This window comes from Trichechus manatus, unplaced genomic scaffold (genome assembly GCF_000243295.1).
Source record: "Trichechus manatus latirostris isolate Lorelei unplaced genomic scaffold, TriManLat1.0 scaffold00200, whole genome shotgun sequence".
Classification (NCBI taxonomy): Eukaryota; Metazoa; Chordata; class Mammalia; order Sirenia; family Trichechidae; genus Trichechus; species Trichechus manatus.
The window spans coordinates 2937497-2959289 of NW_004444136.1; the positions used below are offsets into that span (position 1 = coordinate 2937497).

Consider the following 21793-nt stretch of genomic DNA (forward strand, 5'->3'; position numbering starts at 1 on the left):
TATTATTTCCTTTCTTCTGGTACCTGAGGGCTTCTTTTGCTGCTCTGTATTTGTTTGAGTTGTAGAATTAATGTTTTCATTTTGGACCTTTCTTGTTTTTGGATGTGTGCATTTATTGCTATAAACTGACCTCTGAGCACTGCTTTTGCTGTGTTCCAAAGGTTCTGGTGGGATGTGTTTTCATTCTCATTTGATTCTGTGAATTTCTTTATCCTGTCCTTAATTTCTTCTATAACCCAGTGTTTCTTTTAGCAAGGTAGTGTTCAGTTTCCATGTGTTTGATTTTTTTCCCTTGCTTTTTCTGTTACTGATTTCTACTTTTATGGCTTTATGGTCAGAAAAGATGCTTTGTAATATTTTGATTCTTTGGATTCTGTTAAGGCTTGCTTTATGGCCTAATAAGTGGTCTGTTCTGGAGAATGTTCCATGTGCGTTGGAAAAGAAAGTATACTTGGCTGCTGTTGGGTGGGGTGTTCTGTAAATGTCTATGAGATAAAGCTGGATGATTGTGGAATTTATATCTTCCTTGTCTTTACTTAGTTTCTTTCTGGATGTTCTGTGCTTCACTGGAAGTGATGTGTTGATGTCTCCTACTATTATTGTGCAGTTACGTCTCTTTTCAATGCTGTTAGAGTTTACGTATTTTGAAGCCCTGTCATTGGGTACGTAAATATTTATTATGGTTATATCCTCCTGGTGTACGACTCTTTAATCACTATATAGTGTCCTTGCTTATCCTTTGTGGTGGATTTTACTTTAAAGTCTACTTTGTCAGAGATTAACATTGCCACTCCTGCTCTTTTTTGAGTGTTGTCTGCTTGATGTATTTTTTCCCATCCTTTGAGTTTTAGTTTGTTTGTGTCTCTAAACATATGATGTGTTTCTCGTAGGCAGCATATAGACGGATCGTGTTTTTTAATCCATTCTGCCACTCGCTGTATCTTTACTGGTGCATTTAGTCCATTTACATTCAGCGTAATTATTGATAGGTATGATTTTAGGCTGTCATTTTGATGTCTTTTTTTGTGTATTGTTCACAGTTTCTTTGTTGCACTTAATTTTCTGTGCTGAGTCCTTTTTATGTATTTTCTTTTCATCTTTTTCATTGTTGTTCATTTTGTACTTGCTGAGTCTTTATGTTTTTCTTGTTTTTTATTCTGATGTATAGGATTGTTAGTTTCCTATGTGGTTACCTGAATATTTACCCTTATTTTTCTAAGTTTAAACTAATCTTTTATTTCTTTATATCACCTTGACTTCTTCTCCATTGGAAAGATCTATGACTGCGTTTTTTTATTCCCTCTTTTTAGTTTTAATGTTGTCATCTTTTACATATTGATGTTTCTGTTTCCCTATTTACAGTGTTTTAGCTTTGATTTACTTTTGTGACTTCCGTATCTGGGTTCATATCTGATTGCTCTGTCCTGTGTTCTAGTCTTGGGTTGTTATCTAATGTTACTGACTCTCTAACTGGAGGACTACCTTTAGTATTTCTTGTAGTTTTGGTTTGGTTTTGCAAACTCCCTAAACTTCTGTTTATCTGGAAATGCCCTAATTTCGCCATCATATTTTAAAGACAGTTTTGCTGGATATGTAATTCTTGGCTGGCAATCTTCTTCCTTCAAGGCTTTACATGTTACCCATTGCCTTCTTGCCTGCATGGTTTCTGATGAGTGGTCCAAGCTTAGTATTATTGACTCTTCTTTGTAGATGACTTTTCGTTTATCCCTAGCCACTCTTACAATTCCCTATCTTTAGTTCTGGCAAGTTTGATTATAATATGTCTTGGTAACTTTCTTTTGGGATCTACCTTATGTGGGGTTCGATAAGCATCCTGGATAGATATCTTCTCATCTTTCATGATTATCAGGGAAATTTTCTGCCAACAAATCTTCAATAATTCTCTCTGTATTTTCAGTTATGCCCTCCGTTCTGGTACTCCAATCACTCGTAGCTTATTCCTCTTGATAGAGTCCCACATAATTCTTAGGGTTTTTCTTCATTTTTTAAATCCTTTCATCTGATTTTTCCTCAAATAAGTTGGTGTCAAGTGCTTTATCTTCAATCTCACTAATTCTGACTTCCATTGCCTCATTTCTGCTCCTATGACATTCTATTGAGTTGTCTAATTCTGAAATTTTATTGTTAATCTTCTGAATTTCTGATTGCTGTCTCTCTATGGATTCTTGTAGCCTGTTAAATCTGTCATTATGCTCTTCTCTAATTTTCTAAAGTTCCTCTATTGCTTTGTCTGTGTGTTCTCTGGCTTGGTCAGTGTTTTGCCTGAACTCGAAGCTTCCTGATCTCTTGAAGAGTTCTGTATATTAATCTTTTGTATTCTGCTTCCAGTAATTCCAAGAAATTCTCTTCCTCTGGAAAAGTTCTTGATTCTTTACTTTGGAAGCTTGCTGAAACTGTCATGGTCTGCCTCTTTATGTGATTTGATATTGACTGTTGTCTCCGAGGCATCAATAAGTTATTATATTTATTTATGTTTGCTTACAGTGTCCTAGCTTCGTTTTGTTTTGATATGCCCAAATAGGCTGCTCATGTGAGCTAGTTTGATTACTGGCAGCTTTGAAGCTCTAGAGTTCTGTCACCAGGTGGTTAGATTTGTTACTAAGTATGTGAGTCCAGGAGTCCGTTTAATTGTATGGATTCAGCTTAGATGTCCAGGTAGTCAGTCACCCAGTGTGTGGTGCAGGGTCTCACCTATAGTCCCAGGCAGGCATCAGTGATTGGTGTACACACAGGCATCTGGCTGCAGTAAGAGGTCACGCACTGAGCAAGGCAGGGGGCTGACGGCTGTCCCAAGTGTCTGGGTGGAGAACCTGTCCCTGTTCTCTAGAGTGCCTGGGTGGATGGGTTTTTCAGCCAGACTATGAGCACCCAACACTGTTGGGTGTAAGGACTAGGGGGCACCACTTATTTTTGGACCCCTGGGTGGCATGGGTGGAGCTACCAGTCCTCAGGCCCCTGATATGGGCAGGTGAGGAAGCTGCTTAATGGGCAGAGCAGTGTCAAATATCATGAACCTGCCACTTCACAGCTGTAACAGTTAATGTTAGACTTCCGTTACAGACCTTGTTGTACTGTGGTAATGAGGGCCTATGCTGTTGAAATGGGCCCACACAAGTCTATGCATGGGTGAAAGGAATTCAAAGTCCGTGGACCCCTTATGCCTGTGCCTAGGCAAAGGAGCTGTGCTTGCCCTGAGTTCCCAGCTTAGGGGAGCTGGCAGGTTATTTTTTCCAGTTTGTTAATTTGTTCCATCTGCAAGGCCGGGAGAATGGCTCAGGGTGCATGATGGGTCCTACTCCCAGCCCAGGGACGCAGCAACTGCTGAAGCTGGACCGGGAGACCCGGTGCAGAGCAGGGAGGCAGGTAAATGGGAGAGAGATTCTTTCCAAATGGGGTGTTTTTTGATCTGCGTGGTGGGTTAGATGCATGTACTTAACTGTTACCGATTGAATGCCACTTTTCACTGGTTCTGGAGGCATGAGTAGACTCTGCGCCGCTTGGTCTCTCCCAATGTGGAAAACGCATCCTGAACGCCACTGTTTGCCTCAGCTTGCATGCCAGCCGATCTGTCCCGCAAGGTGCCAGTTCCTGCCCAGTCAGGTCTGGCAAATCCGCACTGCTTCCAAATCGTCTCTCCCGCCCCCTGCCACTTAGTCCGATTCCTCAACTTTACCTTTGATGTTCAGGGCTCCTAGATTGTCATATATAATTGATTCACTTGTTTTTTCAGGTCTTTGTTGTAAGAGGGACCACAGGAAGTGTCTGACTACTCCACCATCTTGGCCCCGCCTCCCTTCCACCAATTCTTTATCCCACTCAGTATCTCTCTATAATTTCAGCCCTTTCCCCCTGGTTTTTCATAGTACTGCACACTTTTCCAGTATTCTTCATTTCCAGTCTCTTCCACTGATTCATCCATGGGGATGCACTCTTCCCCACTGTTCTATCTTCAATCTTCCTCTTTCTCTGTCTGTATTTTTCCTGACTGGTATTATCTACGTCTTTTTCTCCAAACATCTCTATGTGGATAATCCCCAAACATGCATTAAAAGCCTGTACTTAGTTTACGAGTCTCAAATACAAATTGCCACTTCACATGGATGTGTCACAAATAATATAAAATTGAACTCATTACCATTCCCACCATAACCCCTTAGTTTTCCACTGTGCCTTCTCTTTTACAATAGAAGAATCAGAGTGATTTCTGACTCCTTCCTCATTATCGACACTATAACTCAAAATAATGCTGGCCATCCTATTGCCAATCGGAACTTCAATCTCTTCTTTCTATTCCCTATGTTATTTCTATAGAATTTCCTATATAAGTCATGATTTCTAACATCTAATCTAGATTGTTCATGCTATAATTACTTTTAAAACCAAGTTTCCTAATAATGGTATTCTGTAAATTCAGCTATCATTTTACTGCCTGTAATATAGTAAAGGAGCCCTGGTGGCCAAGTGGTTAAGGGCTCAGCTGCTAACTGAAAGGTCAACAGTTTGGATCCACCAGCCACTCCCTGGAAACCATATGGGGCAGTTTTACCATGTCCTACAGGGTCACCACGAGTCGGAACAGACTCAACGGCAATGGGTTTGGTTGTTTGGTTTAATATACTAAAAGAAAGAGGTGATCATATTCCTCACCTCCTCAAAAATTTCAAGCAAACAAAACTGAAAACTCTCTAGTAGTACATTCAAGGCTTTCCATGATATTAACCCACTTAATCTCCTGCTAAGCCCTCTGTTAAAATTTATAGCTTGGCCATACTAAATTCATTTCAATAGTGTGTTTTTAAAAACCTTCAACACCTTTAAACATTCTATTCCTCATGCTTGTGATTTACCTACTGAACTTATTTTAAAGATAGATCTCTTTTGTAGAATCTGACAACCCCTAAGCCCTTGACAGAGCTGAAATTCTCTCCACTCTGTCCCCTCAGTACTTATGTTATTGTAGCACTCAACACACTGTACTATAGTCTCATTTCACAACAGTCTTGTCCATACCAGGATCCTTGTTAGAAAGAATTAGTTCTTATTCACTTCTATAGCCCTACTACATAGCATGATACCTGACACACAGTTTGAAAATGTTTGCCAACAATTACATTTACGGATGAGAACGTCTCTCTAGACATAGGCTGTTAGCCAGTAGAATCTGTTATTCATCTAAACATAAAACTTTGCTTAAAGCAGCCATTCAAATATTTGTTCAGTGAATAAATTCAGAAAAATGATATTCAGACCGGAAAGGATAAAACAAATTTGTTTAAGATAGGGGAAGTAATAGTAAAAAAGCATCTAGCTACTCTAAATGAACTGAAGTCTCCTAACCAGACAAACTGCGTGCTTTGAAGACTTGCGGAAGTGGTAAAACTATTCTCATTAACATCTGAGAAATCCTAGGGTGGAAGAAAGGTGTTAAAAGATTAAAGGCATACTGAGACAGAAAGTAAATTAGTGGTTGCTTAGCACTTAGGAGCATGTAGATGATAGCTAAAGGATATGGGGTTTCTTTCTGAGATGATGAAAATGTTCTAGAATTGACTGTGGTCATGGTTACGCCTATCTGTGAATATACTAAAGACCACTGAATTGTACATGTTGAATGCGTGAATTTTATGGTATGTAAATTATTTCTCAAAAAAGCTGTTATTAAAATAAGATTAAAGGCAGTCAGTTGTCTCATTTTACAAAAAAGGAAATAAAAAATTATATCAATTATAGATTGAATAGCCAAGCAAAAGTCAGGACAGGATTACGTGGGTAGTATACTAGAACTTTGAAAGAAGTAATAATTACCAGGAGTAGATAAAAATTTCTTGAGAAATTTTATTTCCTGCTGTAAATAAAAACAACAAACAGCAATAGCAGTAGACCAAAGAAATGGAATAAGATACAGTATATGAAGATTTCAAGATTTCAAAAAGGCTTTTTGAAAATACTCTAGTAATAACATCCATGTGAGTAAGATGAAGAATTGGGGTAAGCTGGATAATTTTGATAGTTAGATGCATATGTTATTTTTTGAAGTATACCCAAAAGTTGCTAATGAACTATACCAGCTTTTATGAAGGCATCCTGAAGAAAACTGGAAAGTGAAGCCAACAAGTGAAAAGTCAGAACAAAGAAGAAAAAAACAATCCTAACAATCCAGAAGAGGAACCAAATTTCACATGTAAAATGTAACAGGGAGAAACAGAAAGTATCCACTGGGGGCAGGAGGCTGGGGGGAACCCGTTGCCTTCCAGTCAATTCCTCCTCAGAGCGACTCTGCAGGACAGAGTAGACCTGCCCCAAAGTGTTCCAAGGCTGTAATCTTTACAGAAGCAGACTGCCACACCTTTCTGCCTCAGAATGGCTAGTTAGTTCTAACTGCTGCCCTTTTGGTTAGCAGCCAAGTGCTAAAACAAAACAAACAACAACAACAAAAAAACCTCAAAACCATGTATGGAAAGAGCAGGAAAAACAAGAGATGTTTGGACTAATGAAGAGATATGTGTAAAACATGAAATTGTTTAAAAAGCAAGACATTACAAAAACATCCATCAGGGAGTGGAAAATCTCAGTTACCATTCCTGGCTTCCCCAAATTTAGTTCTACATTCATTCACTGAGCAAATATGTTTTGAGCATCCACTCTGTGCCAGCACCCTTCTAGGTGCTGAGGGCAGTGCCTGGATAGATCTGTGCCAACCCACTACAGGGCTAATCATGTGACACATGCTTCCACACCGTCCACTTAGTCGATGTTGTCACCCAGGCTCCAGAGGTAGGAGTCAATGTACTTCTCACCACTGGAAAACTAAGCCAATGCTGCCACTGCAGTCACCACGAACCCAGGTCCACAGGTCACAACTGGCACAAGCAGCTCTATCCAGGGGACGAGGTCATTAGCAAAACTCTGAGAAGCACCATGCCTGTCTTCCACCTGGAAGAAGAATGGCTGCTACAACTTCTTCCCTCAATGCAGCTGTCACTGATTGACTTTAACCCCTACTCTCCACCATGGAATTTTCTCTGTGCCTTTTTTATGCTACTCTGTTCTTTCTGAGAGGCCGCTTTCCTTCAATAACCCAATTTCTACCCCAACTTTATGAGTTAGCCCAGGTCTACCCCTTCTTCAAAGCCTTCCCATTTCATTCAATGCTCACATCAATCTTCTCTCCCCGAGATCTTAGCATTTATTGCCTATCCACCATCATTTGGCAATTAAACTTCTACTGCTTTGTGACCTTTGGTATTTAACTCTTTAAGTAGTTTTTTCTCTTCAAAAGAGCACTGTAAGCTTCCAAATAAGGAATTCCATCAATTTTTCCCTTCAGTGACTAACCTCATGATTCAAAAGCTTGCATATAGTTAGCTGTCAAAATGCATTATCTGCAATCAGGAAGTATTGAGTTCAGTATACTCTATAAACCCCTTTGGACAAACAATACAAAATGTCTCCAGTCAGACACCTTCAGTTTAATACTTCATAAAATGATGCCTTGCACTATTCACTCCTAGTTTATTTCCTCTCAGCTTGGAGAAATCATTAAAATAATTATATCAGTATGCTTAAGTGAGTTAAAAATGTATAACTATTTACTCTCAAAATGAGTAAAAGTTATAAGTTTATAATCACATCATGGGAATGCTGACCTAATTCCACTTAAATATCTTCAAGAAAGTTCTGCTACACTGCTTTATAATCACTAGCTATCCTCAACATAAAGTGACAAGTGAGTACTGCCATCACTTAAAGGGGCAGAGGGAGGGTAGGGAAAAATGATTTGAATTTTATATCTAACACCATTAAATAATAATAATTAATTAATAAAGTTCCAGTGTCAAATTATAATGAGTACAATTTCACCTCTGTGCTAAGGCTCCAGTTTTCTGAAATTTCAGCTTGACAGAAAACAAAACAGAAGATGAGATCAAGCCCAAATAAAGTTCTGCTAAAGCACTTACCGCTTTAAAACTTCTTTTGCAAATTAAATCTCAGAAAATTACTCTTACAGTCTAAATTTCAGAAGTCATTTTCTTCTAATTTAATAAAGTTGAGAAAAAATTCACATTGTAAATATGTATCTCTTGTAAACAAAGAACAAATCCAGAAGAACAATTTAAATCCCCTAATATTTAAAAATAGTATTTGATATTCATGTACTCATGAATAAATCTTGATTTCATCTATAATTAAGAAAACTAAAATGTTCACTTACATTTTTGTGATTAACACATTTCATAAGAACTAGTTCTCTATAAGCCCGCTTAGCATGAGTTTGATTCTGAAATGGCCGGCTTAGCTTCTTGATTGCAACATTTCTTTCAAGGATGGCATCATAAGCTGCACTGTAATTAGAAATTTAAAAGCAACAACCAAAAAAATATTAAGCAAAAATCTGTAGAACTCCCCAAACACTTGTGCAGATACCTTACTTTCTCAAAGATATACGCAATGGGATCAATTTCCTAGTCTACGATGCTTAACATGCTTCTTCTATGTCTAGATTAGAACATTCTCCAATAATGCTTCTTAAAATGTTAATGAATGCAAAGAGACAATGGACTATGAAGACAGAGACTGTGCTTGTTCACTGAGTAGCTTCCAAGATCCACCTAGCATACACTGGGCATCGCTGTACATGTTTTAGTGAGTATTCAGGACCACTAGATAGTTTAAAACGTAAATGAATCCATCACTCTGCACCTACACAAAGGAAGGCAGAGTAAAGAACTCATGTGGTCATGAGTGTTACTCAAAATGTTTGCTGAAGAACTCTACGCAAATATGCCACTGTATCCTCTTTGGACACAACAAAGTGAAAGAAAGAGGAAAGTGCACAGGGAGGTATCTATACTCAAAGATTATCTTACAATTGAAAAAGTAAAGCCCTTAAAAATCTTGTTTTGGAGGAAGAACTAAAAATCAAGGTTTTTAAATATGAATGTCGTACTTCAGAACATCAGAAGCTGCTTCATAACTGTTAATGAAACACCTACAATTCTGGGTTTATTATATAACATCATACTCATCTTCATCCACCCCATGACACTGAACAAATGGCAGCATTTGCATGTGACATATCAGAGAAACTGAAGCACAGATAAGATAAAGTGACTTAAAAGGATAACATCTTATGATTGAAAGAGACCTTAATAATCATTTGGATGCAGCACCGCCTGACACAGGGCCAGAGAGGTAAAGTGTTTTGCACAGGTTAGCCAGAAAGTTAAAAGCAAAGCTGAGACTAGAAGACCAAAACACGTGTCCACGCTTTTCATACTGGATCATGCAACATACTATGAAAGTACACATTTCAGTTTATGTAATATTTGGAAAGCTAGCACTACTTATTAAATTATTCTCTTATCTAATGGAAAACTCAAATCTATTTTGTAGCTATCTCACCATATTAAATACAGTGTAGAAATGTATGTATTAAGAAATATGTACTGCATACATGGACACATCTATACATTCTTATACGTACCGTAACTATTCGGACTATAGGGTTGCTCTGAATCAAAATCAACTCAGTGGAAATGGGTTTGGTTTACTGCATACATACCAGAATATAAATATATAAATATTATAACCCCTACTTAGAAAATGCCAGATTTACAGATATGTATGTTCTGTCCAAATTAAAAAAAACAAAAAACATTAGGAGTCATACAAAATGATTAAAAATTTTGTCTTCAGATAAGGCAGGTTTTATTTTCAAATTCATTCTATTAAAATTTTGATCTCCCAAATCAAAGTAGTATTTCAAATTCCACAAGTTTAAAAGTATCTGAATGGATTCCACTAATTTGTATCCAAATAAATTGGATTTTTTCCTTCCTTCTTCCCTCCCTTCCTCCCTCCCTTTCTTTCTCTGTTTTTAATAAGTATTTTATTGTGCTTAGGTGAAGGTTTACAGAGTAAAACAGATTCCCATCCAACAATCTGTACACAGAATCTTCCAAGACATTGGTCGCAGCCCCCTCAATGTGTCAGCAATCTTCCATTTCCACCCTGGGTTCCCCGTTACCTTTCGTCCGGTTTTCCTACCCCTTCCTGCCTTCTCGTCTTTGCTTTTGGGTAGATGCTGCCCTTTTGGTCTCATATAATTAACTGTTCTGAGGAACTCATTTCTCCTGGCTGTTGTTGTTTATTTTGTAAGACTGTCTATTGTTTGGCTGAAAGGTAGTCTCCAGGAATGGCTTCAGTCCTATGTTAGAAGGGTGTCTTAAGGCCATAGTCTCGGAGGTTCCTCCAGTCTTTATCAGACCAGTAAGTCTGGTCTTTTTTAAGGATTTGATTTTTGTTCTACATTTTTCTTTTGCTCTGCCCAGGACCCTTTATTGTGACCCCAGTCAGAGCAGTCAGTAGTGAAAATTAGATTTCTAATTGTTCATTCCTAAATATGCACAAATCAGAATAACCTGGGGATTCATGGGCCTCAATCCCGATCCAATGAATCATTCTATCTATGTTTGGGGCCCCAAAATAATCCCTTTTTTTTTTCCACTTCTTCAGCTGATTCAGACAGTCATACAAGAAATTAAAAAGAAATTTTTTTTTGGCTTAATATTCCTCTACTTCATAATATTTTTTTAACGGAAATGATTAAGTGAAATTTTGAAGGTATTTTATTCCTTAGGTCAGGGGCTGGTCAAGAGGGCTTAAGGCCCCTTCCAAAGTAAGTTTTTTTTTTAAAGAATTCTGGTCTTATCTGAGGATAAGTGAAGGTATAGAAACATTCATATATTTTGAAGTACTATTAAATATTTCAAAAATAATACAATCTTCACAACAATTCTGTAAGTTAGGTGAGAAAACAGGCTTGGAGGTATTAATTTGTCAACAGTCACAAAGCTAGTAAATCATAGAGCTAGAGTATGAACCAAGAGTTGCTTTTCAGAATCGTTGTAATATTGACTATATCATGTTATTTTCTTTAAATTCAATTTGTGGTTGTTGTCTACCTTAAAATGACAACCAGGAAATACCAGTTTATAAAATGATCTCAGTTTCCACAATTTTTGACACTATGAATTACTTCAAGAATACAAAAAAGAGAATAAATTCTAGTGTTCTTCTTTTCTACAAATGTATACATCCCATAAACATATGGTATTATTTTGCATATTTTAGATTATATATAAATGCATGTAGATTCTACACTTTTAAACTCAACACTACATTTCTGAGATTATTCATATCAATACATATAAGGTCTAGTTCATTTTAAATGTTCTGATAGTATTTCACTGACTAAATACATCAAAATTTTTCATTCTCCTCATGAGAGACTTGATACTGTTCCCAATTTTTGCTATTACAAACAGTACTGCGAAGAGCAGCCCTATACATGTCTCTTTGTGCACATATGCAGGAGTTTTTCTAGAACCTTGGAGAATTGGTGGGTTGTAAATGCTTATGACTTTTTAAGATTCTGAAACAGATCTGGTGCAAGAAGAGGTAATAAAGATATAATTATGATTGAAGGAGGCCTAGAATTCCCCCGAACACTAGCTTATTATGCTAACTTAGTGATCTAAAATCACTAGCAAAACTGTCCCGAAGAGTGTTTTGCATTTCAGTTGATAAGGAATTATGCTGATCTATAAAGCCTGGGCCTTTTGTAGAAATCAGCTTGTAAATCAATTTAAAAGATACATATGAGTTTTGAAACACACAGAGCAAGATGATATTAACCGACTTTATTCCCCAATGTAAAATAAGATTTCTTAAATTCCAGAGGTTCACTGGGGTGTGAAGCTGACGGTTAAGTGAAGTTGCTTATTAAACAATTAGCTATGGGAATAGATGTACACATGGAATTAAGCATGCCACTTAATCTTTCCTGACGCATGTATTTGTCTCTACATGGTTTAAAACCAAATATTTAATCATTATTTATATTTAAAGACGACAATATTGATTTATAAAGTTTTACGAATAAAAAGACCATTAATCCCTGAACAAAACAACTTACCATGTTATAGTTTTATCTTTTATTTAATTTTTTGAGGAAAGTTAAATGTTTACAAGGTATCCATATTATGAAAAAAGAAAAGGTAGCAGTTAATGATTCTTGCCTACTTTTTGAAAGTAAAAACTTACCATACAATTCCTTGAGCTCCTGAGCCTATAGGTTTTAAATTCTGATATCGTTTTAGGACTGTGAATGTAGAATCTCCAATCTCTACACTATAAAAATTGCTGTCACGTTTGCTTCTGCTCATGATGGCAAGCAATTAATTTGATGGCTTCATCCAAAAATTCACTAAGTAGCTGCAAAATGGAAAAAAATGTGATGTTAATAAAATGAACTTGTTTAATCTTATAATCTTTCAAACTGTTCACTGACAGTAATACACAGCTAAGCCATGTTAGCAAAGCTGCTTTACTAAAAAACAAAAATAGAAAAAATACCACAGAGTCTGACAAGCATCTGCCATACTTAAAGAAACAACTTATTGCTAAAAAAATAATAAAACTAAATACATAAACTTCTACTAGGATAAATATTTTCTCCAATCTAATACAGGAAGACAATAACAAAAGAAAACAATTATAATTAAACATGTTCTTAAAGTCACTTCCCGAGTTTAAAATATAAAACCAAGGTGTTTTACATATATACATATATTTATTTGAGAACTAAGGGGCATCTGACCAAAGCCATAATATTTACAATGACCTCATATGCATCTGAAAGCTGGACAATGACTAAGGAAGACTGAAGAACTGATGCGTATGAATGAAGCTGTTGGCTAAGAATACTGAATATACCACAGACTGCCAGAAGAATGAACAAATCTGTCTTGGAAGAAGTAGAGCCAGAATGCTCCTTCGAAGCAAGGATGGTAAGACTGTCTCACGTACTCTGGACATGTTATCAGGAGGGACCAATCCCTGGAGAAGGGCATCATACTTGGTAAAGTAGAAGGTTGGCAAAGAAGAGGAAGACCCTCCATAAAATGGACTGACATGGTGGCTAAAACAATCCGCTCAAGCATAACAATCGTGAGGACACTGCAAGACTGAGTAGGGTTTCGTTCCATTGTACACCGGGTCACGGTGAGTCAGAAATGACTCAGTGGCACCTAACAACAACATTAAAGAGTACTGAAACCTTAATTTTTGTGGGAAACTGATAAACTTTCATTTAAAGTTAATTAATATTCTCACTCTAAGTGTCAACTGCAAGGAACAACAAATTAAGAAGTTAGGAAGCTGATTGGCACATATCACCTCTACCTAACAAATAAAGGGATCACAATGCTTTCACTGTAACAGAGGCCTTTTATCCCCTCACCCCAAAAAACATCCTGGTATAATGCATACACTGAGGATGTAATGGTTGAAAGGATCAGAAGCAGGGTAGAAACTAGAACATGAGAGAGAGCATTTAGTATATTAGTTTATGAATACAAAACAACACTGTTCTAAACTGTTTGAGACATCAAAAGCACAAACTAAGTTCTAACCACAGTTCTCTACCATCTGTCGAATTAACATTCAAGGCAGTTCTTTTCTAACCATTTAAGTGTTGGTTATTTAAAAGCCTATTACCCATCCTTATTAGCTGAAAATATACGCAAGATTGTTCTACCTACTCCTCTCCTCCCCAATAAACCACGAAACCAGTTAGTTTTAAAGAATTACTGGTTGTTTTTTTTTTTTTTCAGGGTGTGTATGTGATTGTAAGGTGGTGCAAACGGTAAAGCGCTCGACTACTAACCAAAAGGTTGGCAGTTCAATCGCACTAGCCGGGGATTGGACAGCCCCATAAAACAAAACAGGACTAATGAGGCACAGCAGCCCAGCGACAAGGATTAGAAGGCAGAAGGGGACAGGAAAGCTGGTGATAAGGAACCCAAGGTTGAATAAGGACAATGTTGACGTGTAGCGGGGTTGTTAACCATTGTCATAGGGCAACATGTGTATTAACTGTTTAATGAGAAACTATTTTGTTCTGTAAACCTTCATCTAAAGTGAGAAAAGCAGCACAACGGGAAGAGCGTAGTCGATGTCACTGAACTGTGCATGTAGAAATTTTTGAAATGTTGTATCTTTGGCTATGTATATTTTCACCAAAAATAAAAAAAGGTCGAGAAGGAAGAGGGTTGACATGTCGTGGGGTTGTTAACCAATGTCATAAAACAATATGTATACTACTGCTTAATGAGAAACTATTCGTTCTGTAAACCGTCACATGAAGTACAATTAAAAAAAAAAATTTTTTTTTAAAAAAAGGGACTTAGGATCCAGCTTTGTGAATATCCACATTTAATGGGCAATTAGAGAAGGATGAGCTGGCAAAGAAGCAGAGGCATAAACAGAAAACTAGAACATACTCCAGAAGCTAACTGAAAAAGTTTTAAAGAACAGAGTGATTAATACATCGAATGCTACAGAAATGTCAAATAAGCCATCTGAGTAGTGACGGGGGCAGAAGCTAGATCGGAATGAGCTGAAGTAGGAGTAGGAAATGATTTTAGAAACAGGGAGAGTGAGAGTAGCTACTTCTTTAGCAAAGAAGACAAGAGAGTTAGGAAATCAACAGAGAAAGGTAAACAGTCAAAAAAAGATGATGTGATTATATATGGATATAACATGGCATAGCAAAGCACAACATATGTAATGAAGAGACACCCTGAACATATTTTCATGCTAATGGAAAGGATCCAATAAAGAGAGAAGGGTGAGAATAGGGGGTGAGAAAGGATAGTGGATAGCAATAATAACTCTGAGAAGACAGAAGAGAATGTGATCCAGAACACACGTGTGGCCACATGGATAGAGGTGCCAGTATGGGCTAGCTGTAAGAAAATACCATCAAGAGACTGACTCCAAGATAATGGCATTACGGATACTGGTGAGATTTTCAGAGGAAGCACTTGGTATAGTGTCATTTCCAAGATGAAGCTAGAACAGCGAGAGTGTGTGAAGGAAATGGTAGGGACGCTGAAGACTCGTTTGCCTACTCAGACAGGCTCCTTCTTGGATTAAAAATGAAGGAACTATTGTTAAAGAATTTAGATGTGAGTAGTTACATGGATCAAAAGAATCAGAGAAAAGACAAGCATTACCATCCCATTTAATAGATGAGTACACTTTAAACTCAAAGAGGTTAACATGCTACCCAATGCTATGGAGATAGCAAGGTTCAGCTCTAGTTATCAAATTTTCATTCACTTCTCCTCTGGCAAGAACTCTACACTCATGCCAACATGGCTTAATTACCATTCCCCCCAAAATCCTCATGCATCTGATTTGCTCGTTTCCCTTCCCCTTTCATGAAATATTTTGACCCTTCTTTTGTGTCTATCCAAATTCTTGTCATTCATCCAAGACTCCTTAAATATGATCTTCATGAAGCTTTTTCCACTCAAAGCAGCTTAAACCTAAATTGTCATCTAAACTGCCTTGCTGTATATTTATATATGCAGATTTTACTACTAGACCTTGGTCTTTCTGTGGGGAAGGATTGTGTCCCTATATCTTCAGATTTCCAAAATGCTTAGGTTCTTCATACGGAGTTAGAATTTAATAAATAACAGCTAAAAAAATGTTAACCCAAAATGTGTATCTTTTTAAAGTAACAAAGTATTTAATAAATTGTTCTGATTATTTTCACCAGTGTTTTCCTAAATTAGCAAAAAAAGGAGATTGAATTATGTTTTGATGACTCAAAGTTTATTTCTGTGATGTCTAAATAAGCAATAAGACTCTACTGCTAACACGTTGGCCCACACATAAAATGGTTAGAATGGCAAGCCTGAATGTAGAGACAAACAAGTTAAACTACACGGCTATATAAAAAGCACTTGAGGAGAAAAGAGTGAGTTAGTGCAGCTACACAGCCAGGCCTCATGGCCAGTGGGAAATAATTCAGGCAATGCAACAACGTTAAGGATTCAAGACAGCTCTAATGATCAGGTGGTCTTGGCAATAATCCTCTGTCACTGGGGTGACTCAGAGCCTCTCTAGCTGTACTTCTGTTCCTGTGGCAACCAGAAGACCTCATCTCACTCTGTACTCCGGATACTTCTATATAACTCTTGGCTTTTACCACCTCATTGTGGCTGCATGCTGCCTTTTTCCTCTTCGTCTTCCACTTGGGTCTCTGCTCAAACATCAGCTCCTCAGAGAGGCCTTACGTGACTAGCCTATCTAAAATGGTACCCCTCTAGTCACATTCACCCTACCCCCTTCATTTTTCTTCATAGCACTTACCACTACTGACATTCTATTACATGCTTATTATCTGTCCTACTCAAATGTAAATTCCATGAAAGCATGGACTTAGTTCTGTCCACAAATAAATCAGCAGTGCACAGACCAGTATCCAGCAAATAATGAGCACTAAAATGAGTGCTGAATGAATAAATGAACAGCAAATGAACAAACTAAGTTTCCATTACGAAGTCCCCATCATTCTCCACCTCTCAAGGAGTAATTTTGAGGAGAGAGAGGGAATGGGAGAGAGAAGGAGGGAAGGTGCCTTAGTCACCTAGTGCTGCTATAACAGAAATACCACCAAGTGGATGGCTGTAACAAAGAGTTTATTCTCTCACAGTCCAGTAGGCTATAAGTCCAACTTCAGGGCATCAGCTCCAAGGGAACGCTTTCTCTGTCGGCTCTGGAGGAAGGGCTGTGTCATCAATCTTCCCTTGGTCTGGGAGCTTCTCTATGCAGGAATCTCAGGTCCAAAGGATGCAGTCTGCTCCCAGTACTGTTTCCTTGGTGGTATGAGGTTCCCATGTGTCTCTGCTCGCTTCTCTCTTTTATATCTCAAAAAGAGACTGGCTTAAGACACTACCTAATCTTGTAGACCTCAACTGCTGCTAATCCATCTTATTACATCATAGTGATAGAGTTTACAACACATAAGGAAATCACATCAGATTACAAAATGGTACACAATCATACAATACCGGGAATCATGACCCAGCCAAGTTGACAGATATTTTTGGGGGACACAATTCAATCCATGACAGAAGAGGAAAGGGTAAGGGAGGGAGGGAAAGAGATAAAACTGGCTGATTAGCTTAATCCCCATTATTTCTGTTTGTGCAGTTTTCACCAGGTCACCTCATAAGCCACTAGTCAGCTTATAACGGATGCTCGTCCTTGGGTCTGAGGCCAATCCCTGCTCCACTCAGTTATGGCCAGGGTGACAAAACCACATGGTTCAGGACCCATTCATGCCAAGGAATTGCTTGGGGCTTCTTCCTCGGCAGGCAGGTAATAACCTTTAAAATGACAGCTCTGTGTAAAGCGGTCATTAATGAAGTCAGGTTGAACTAATGAATTACTTTAAGTAATCTGCACTATATTTTGGAATACAGTAAGAGTTTCTTGGTCTCACAACTACTCCAAGTCATTGCTTAAAAATTCACTTTAAGTTTAATAAGCTTAAATTTAACATCTTTCCTTATAAGCCCTCAATTGGCCTCTACAGCAGCTCTCAAATGCCATTATGTAAATGCATCTCTTTCAGTTTCGTGTATTTTTCAAGGCTTATTTTTCAATCATATTTGAAGTAATCAATATAGAAATACCACTACATCATGCACTAAAACAGCCCACTCCAACAACAGATTTGTTCACAATTTAACCAAGAGAGGAAGAAGCAATATGAACTATAAGGGTGCATTCTAGGGTAAGATAAGTAGACCCATTCTGGCAACAGATCTGTTCAAAATGTAGCCATGAGACAAAACATGCAGCATAAGGTATATTCTAGGCTAATCTCTCCTCCCTCCTTTCCAAAAGATAGGCGGCCAACTAGCCCATTCTGTGTCTATCATGACACAGGCTTTTTTCTCTCCTGGGGGGAGGCCCTACTCATTCAGTGACATGCAAGCAATGCACAGTCTTGGACTCAGTGGTTCTTCTATAACAAGGCAGTGGAGCCACATGAAGCCATCCAGGTCTGAACACACCCCAGAGGACACAACCTGGGAGACAGCCTGATTATGCTTCAGTCACTGCTGTCACGAGCTTAAGGAAACCAGAACTTTGCCCCTATTCTCACTCAGGCAACATTATTAAAAGAAAATTACTTTATAATCCCTTAACTGAGATTATAAATTTAACAGATGACGGGGAAGGACATGGGTTATTCCTTGAAACTGACGGATGTGCGGTGGGAATAGAAAAGGAAAGAGTTCTAAAAAGAAAATGTCTGGGAAGTTTCTAGCTACTTGTCTGCATTTTTACTGTCTTAATGGGACTGCCACATTGGTTCCCACTGCCACCAGAAACCTAGAGCAGCATACTACTTCCCTTTCTTATTCCAGTTCAATCAAGGATTTGATCCCAAATATCTTTCCCTTTACTCCCCCCTTAGCAGAGCCAAGAAGCAGGAATTCTCAAAAGTGATTCTATTAAAATACCAAAAGGAAAAAAAAGAAAAGGGGAATGAAAACAATAAGACAAAGTTGCGGAGACAGGGCCAAGATGGTGGAGAAGTCAGATGCTTCGAGTGGTCCTTCTTACAACAAAGACCCAAAAAAACAAGTGAATCAACTATATACGACAATCTAGGAGCCCTGAACATCAAAGGCAAAGTCAAGGAATCGGACTGAGTGGCAAAGGGAGGGAGAGACGGTTCGGAAGCAGCAAGCAGTTGCCAGACCTGACCTGGCAGGAGCCAGAGTCCTTCAGGCCAGATCAGTTCCTGTGTGCAGTGAGGCAAATGGTGGTGCTTGCGAGGGGTTTTACACATCGGGAGACACCCAACAGCAGAGAGTCTACTCGGCCATCCAGAACCAGTGAGAAGGAGCCCTCGATTGGTGAAAGATAAGTACTTGTGTCTGGCCTACCGCAAAGAAGAAAAACACCCCGCTTTGGGAAAAACCTCTCTCCCATTAACTTCCCAGCTCCCTGCTCTGTACTGCGTCCAGAACAGTTTCAGCGATTGCAAAGTACGCTGGGTCAGAAATAGGACCCGTCATGCACACTGAGCCATTCTCCCGGCCTTGGAGAAGGAACAAATTAACTAACAGGGGAAAAAATAATTGGCTGGCTCCCCTAAACCGGGAACTCAGGGTAGACACAGTTCCTTTGCCTAGGCACAGGCATAAGGGGTCCACGGACTTTGAGTGCCTTTCATCACTGCATAGACTTGTGTGGGCCCTCATTACCATAGCATAGGCCCTCATTACCACAGTACAACAGGGTAGATACCTGAAGTCTAACTTCAACTGTTTCAGCTGTGAAGTAGCAGGTTCGTGACATTTGACACTGCTCTGCCCATTAAGCAGGGTCTTCACCTACCCACACCAGGGGTCTGAGGACTAGTGGATCAATCCACGCCACCTAGTCACCTGCGACAGGGTTCCAAGAATAAGTGGGGCCCCCTAGTCCTTACAGCCAACATCACTGGGTGCTCACAGTCCAGTTGCAAAATCCACCCACCTACACGCTCTAGGGAATAGGGAGATGCTTTCCTCCCAGACACTAAAGGGCAGCTGGCAGCCACCTGCCTTGCTCAGCACATGACCCCTTACTGAAGCCAGATACCTGTGCTTATACCAATCACCCACAACAGTCTAGGACTGTAGGTGAAACCCCACACCACACATTTGGTGATCAACCACCTGGACATCTGAACTGAATCCACACAAGAAAAGTAAGCGGAATTTTGTGCTCACATACTTAGTAACAGATCTGACTACCCGGTGACAGGATGCTAGAGCTTCAAAGGCGCCAATAATCAAACTAGCTCACATGAGCAGCCTATTTGGGCATATCAAAACAAAACAAAACTAGAAGCTAGGACAAAGTAAGCAAATGTAAAACAAATAAACATAATAACTTATTGATGGCTCAGAGACAACAGTCAAAATCAAATCACATAAAGAGGTAGACCATGATGGCTTCAGCAGGCTGCCAAACTAGAGAATCAAAAAATTTTCCAGAGGAAGAGAATTTCTTTTAATTATTGGAGGTGGAATACAGAAGATTAATATACAAAACTCTTTAAGAGATTAGGAAGGAAATGATACAAAATGTAGACCAAGCTAAGGAACACATAGAAAAAGCAATAGAGGATCTAAAGAAGGTTACTAAAGAGCATAATGACAAATCTGGTAGGCTGCAAGAATCCAGAGAGACAGCAATCAGAAATCTGGAAGACTAAGAATAAAATTTCAGAATTAGACAACACAATAGAAAGTCATAGGAGCAGAACTGAGACAACAGAAGTCAGAATTAGTGAAACTGAAGATAAGCGCTAACCTCAGACTACTCAGCAGAAACCATGAAGGCAAGAAGGCAATGCGACGACATATATAAAGACTTGAAGGAAAAAAATTCCCAGCCAAGAATTATATATCCAGCAAAACTGTCTCTCAAATATGATGGTGAAATTAGGGCATTTCCAGATAAACAGAAGTTTAGGGAGTTTGCAAAACCAAACCAAAACTACAAGAAATATTAAAGGGAGTCCTTCGGTTAGAAAATCAGTAACATCAGATAACAAACCAAGACTAGAACACAGGACAGAGCAATCAGATATCAACCCAGATAGGGAAGTCACAAAAATAAACCAAAGCTAAAACACTGTAAATAGGGAAACAAAGGCATTAATATGTAAAAGATGACAACATTAAAACCAAAAAGAGGGAATAGAAAAACGCAGTCATAGATCTTTCCAATGGAGAAGAAGTCAAGGTGATATAAAGAAATAAAAGATTAGTTTAAACTTAGAAAAATAAGGGTAAATATTCAGGTAACCACAAAGGAAACTAACAATCCTACACATCAAAATAAAAAATAAAAAAAATATAAAGATTCAGCAAGTACAAAATCAACAACAATGAAAAAGATGAAAAGAAAATACATAAAGAAAAACAACTCAGCACAGAAAATTAAGTGGAACAAAGAAAACTGTGAACAACACACAAAAACAGACATCAAAATGACAGCACTAAACTCATACCTATCAATAATTAGGCTGAATGTAAATGGAATAAATGCACCAATAAAGGCATAGAGAGTGGCAGAATGGACTTAAAAACACGATCCACCTATATGCTGCCTACAAGAGACACACCTTAAGACTTAAAGACACAAATTAAAACTCAAAGGATAGAAAAGAAATATACAAAGCAAACAACCCTCAAAAAAGAGCAGGAGTGGCAACATTAATCTCTGACAAAATAGACTTTAAAGTAAAATCCACCACATAGGATAAGGAAGGACACTATATAATGATTAAAAGGTCAATACACCAGAGGACATAACTATAATAAATATTTATGCACCCAACAACAGGGCTCCAAAATATATTTACAAAATTCTAACAGCATTGAAAAGAGAGATACACAGCTCCACAATAATAGTAGGAGACTTCAACACACCACTTTCAGTGAAGGACAGAACATCCAGAAAGAAGTTCAATAAAGACATGGAAGATGTCATTGCTACAATCAACCAACTTGATCTCACAGACATATACCGAACACTCCACAGAACAGCAGTCAAGTATACTTTCTTTCCAACGCACATGGAACATTCTCCAGAATAGACCACATATTAGGACATAAAGCAAACCTTCACAGAATCCAAAGCATCAAAATATCACAAAGCGTCTTTTCTGACCATAAAGCCATAAAAGTAGAAATCAACAACAGAAAAAGGAAAACAAATCAAACACACGGAAACTGAACAACAGCTTGCTCAAAAACTACTGGGTTATAAAAGAAATTAAGGATGGAATAAAGACAATCATAGAATCAAATGAGAATGAAAACACATCCTACCAGAACCT

General features: G+C 38.3%; 1 protein-coding gene across 6 annotated transcripts in view; it reads right to left on the minus strand.

Annotated features, from left to right (window-relative positions):
- MAPK8 (mitogen-activated protein kinase 8) overlaps positions 1-21793 on the minus strand; it is a 116759-nt gene that overhangs the window by 37596 nt on the left and 57370 nt on the right. For 5 of the 6 annotated variants that reach the window (XM_023742110.1, XM_023742111.1, XM_012558955.2 and 2 more), the window contains exons 3-4: positions 12127-12297; positions 8234-8363 (exon numbers count right to left, since the gene is read on the minus strand). In XM_023742110.1, the coding sequence (XP_023597878.1) occupies positions 8234-8363; positions 12127-12248 (252 nt within the window). In that variant the 5' untranslated portion in view covers positions 12249-12297. Of the gene's footprint in view, positions 1-8233; positions 8364-12126; positions 12804-21793 lie in introns of those variants that run through there. The other variant, XM_012558954.2, reaches the window with a different exon arrangement.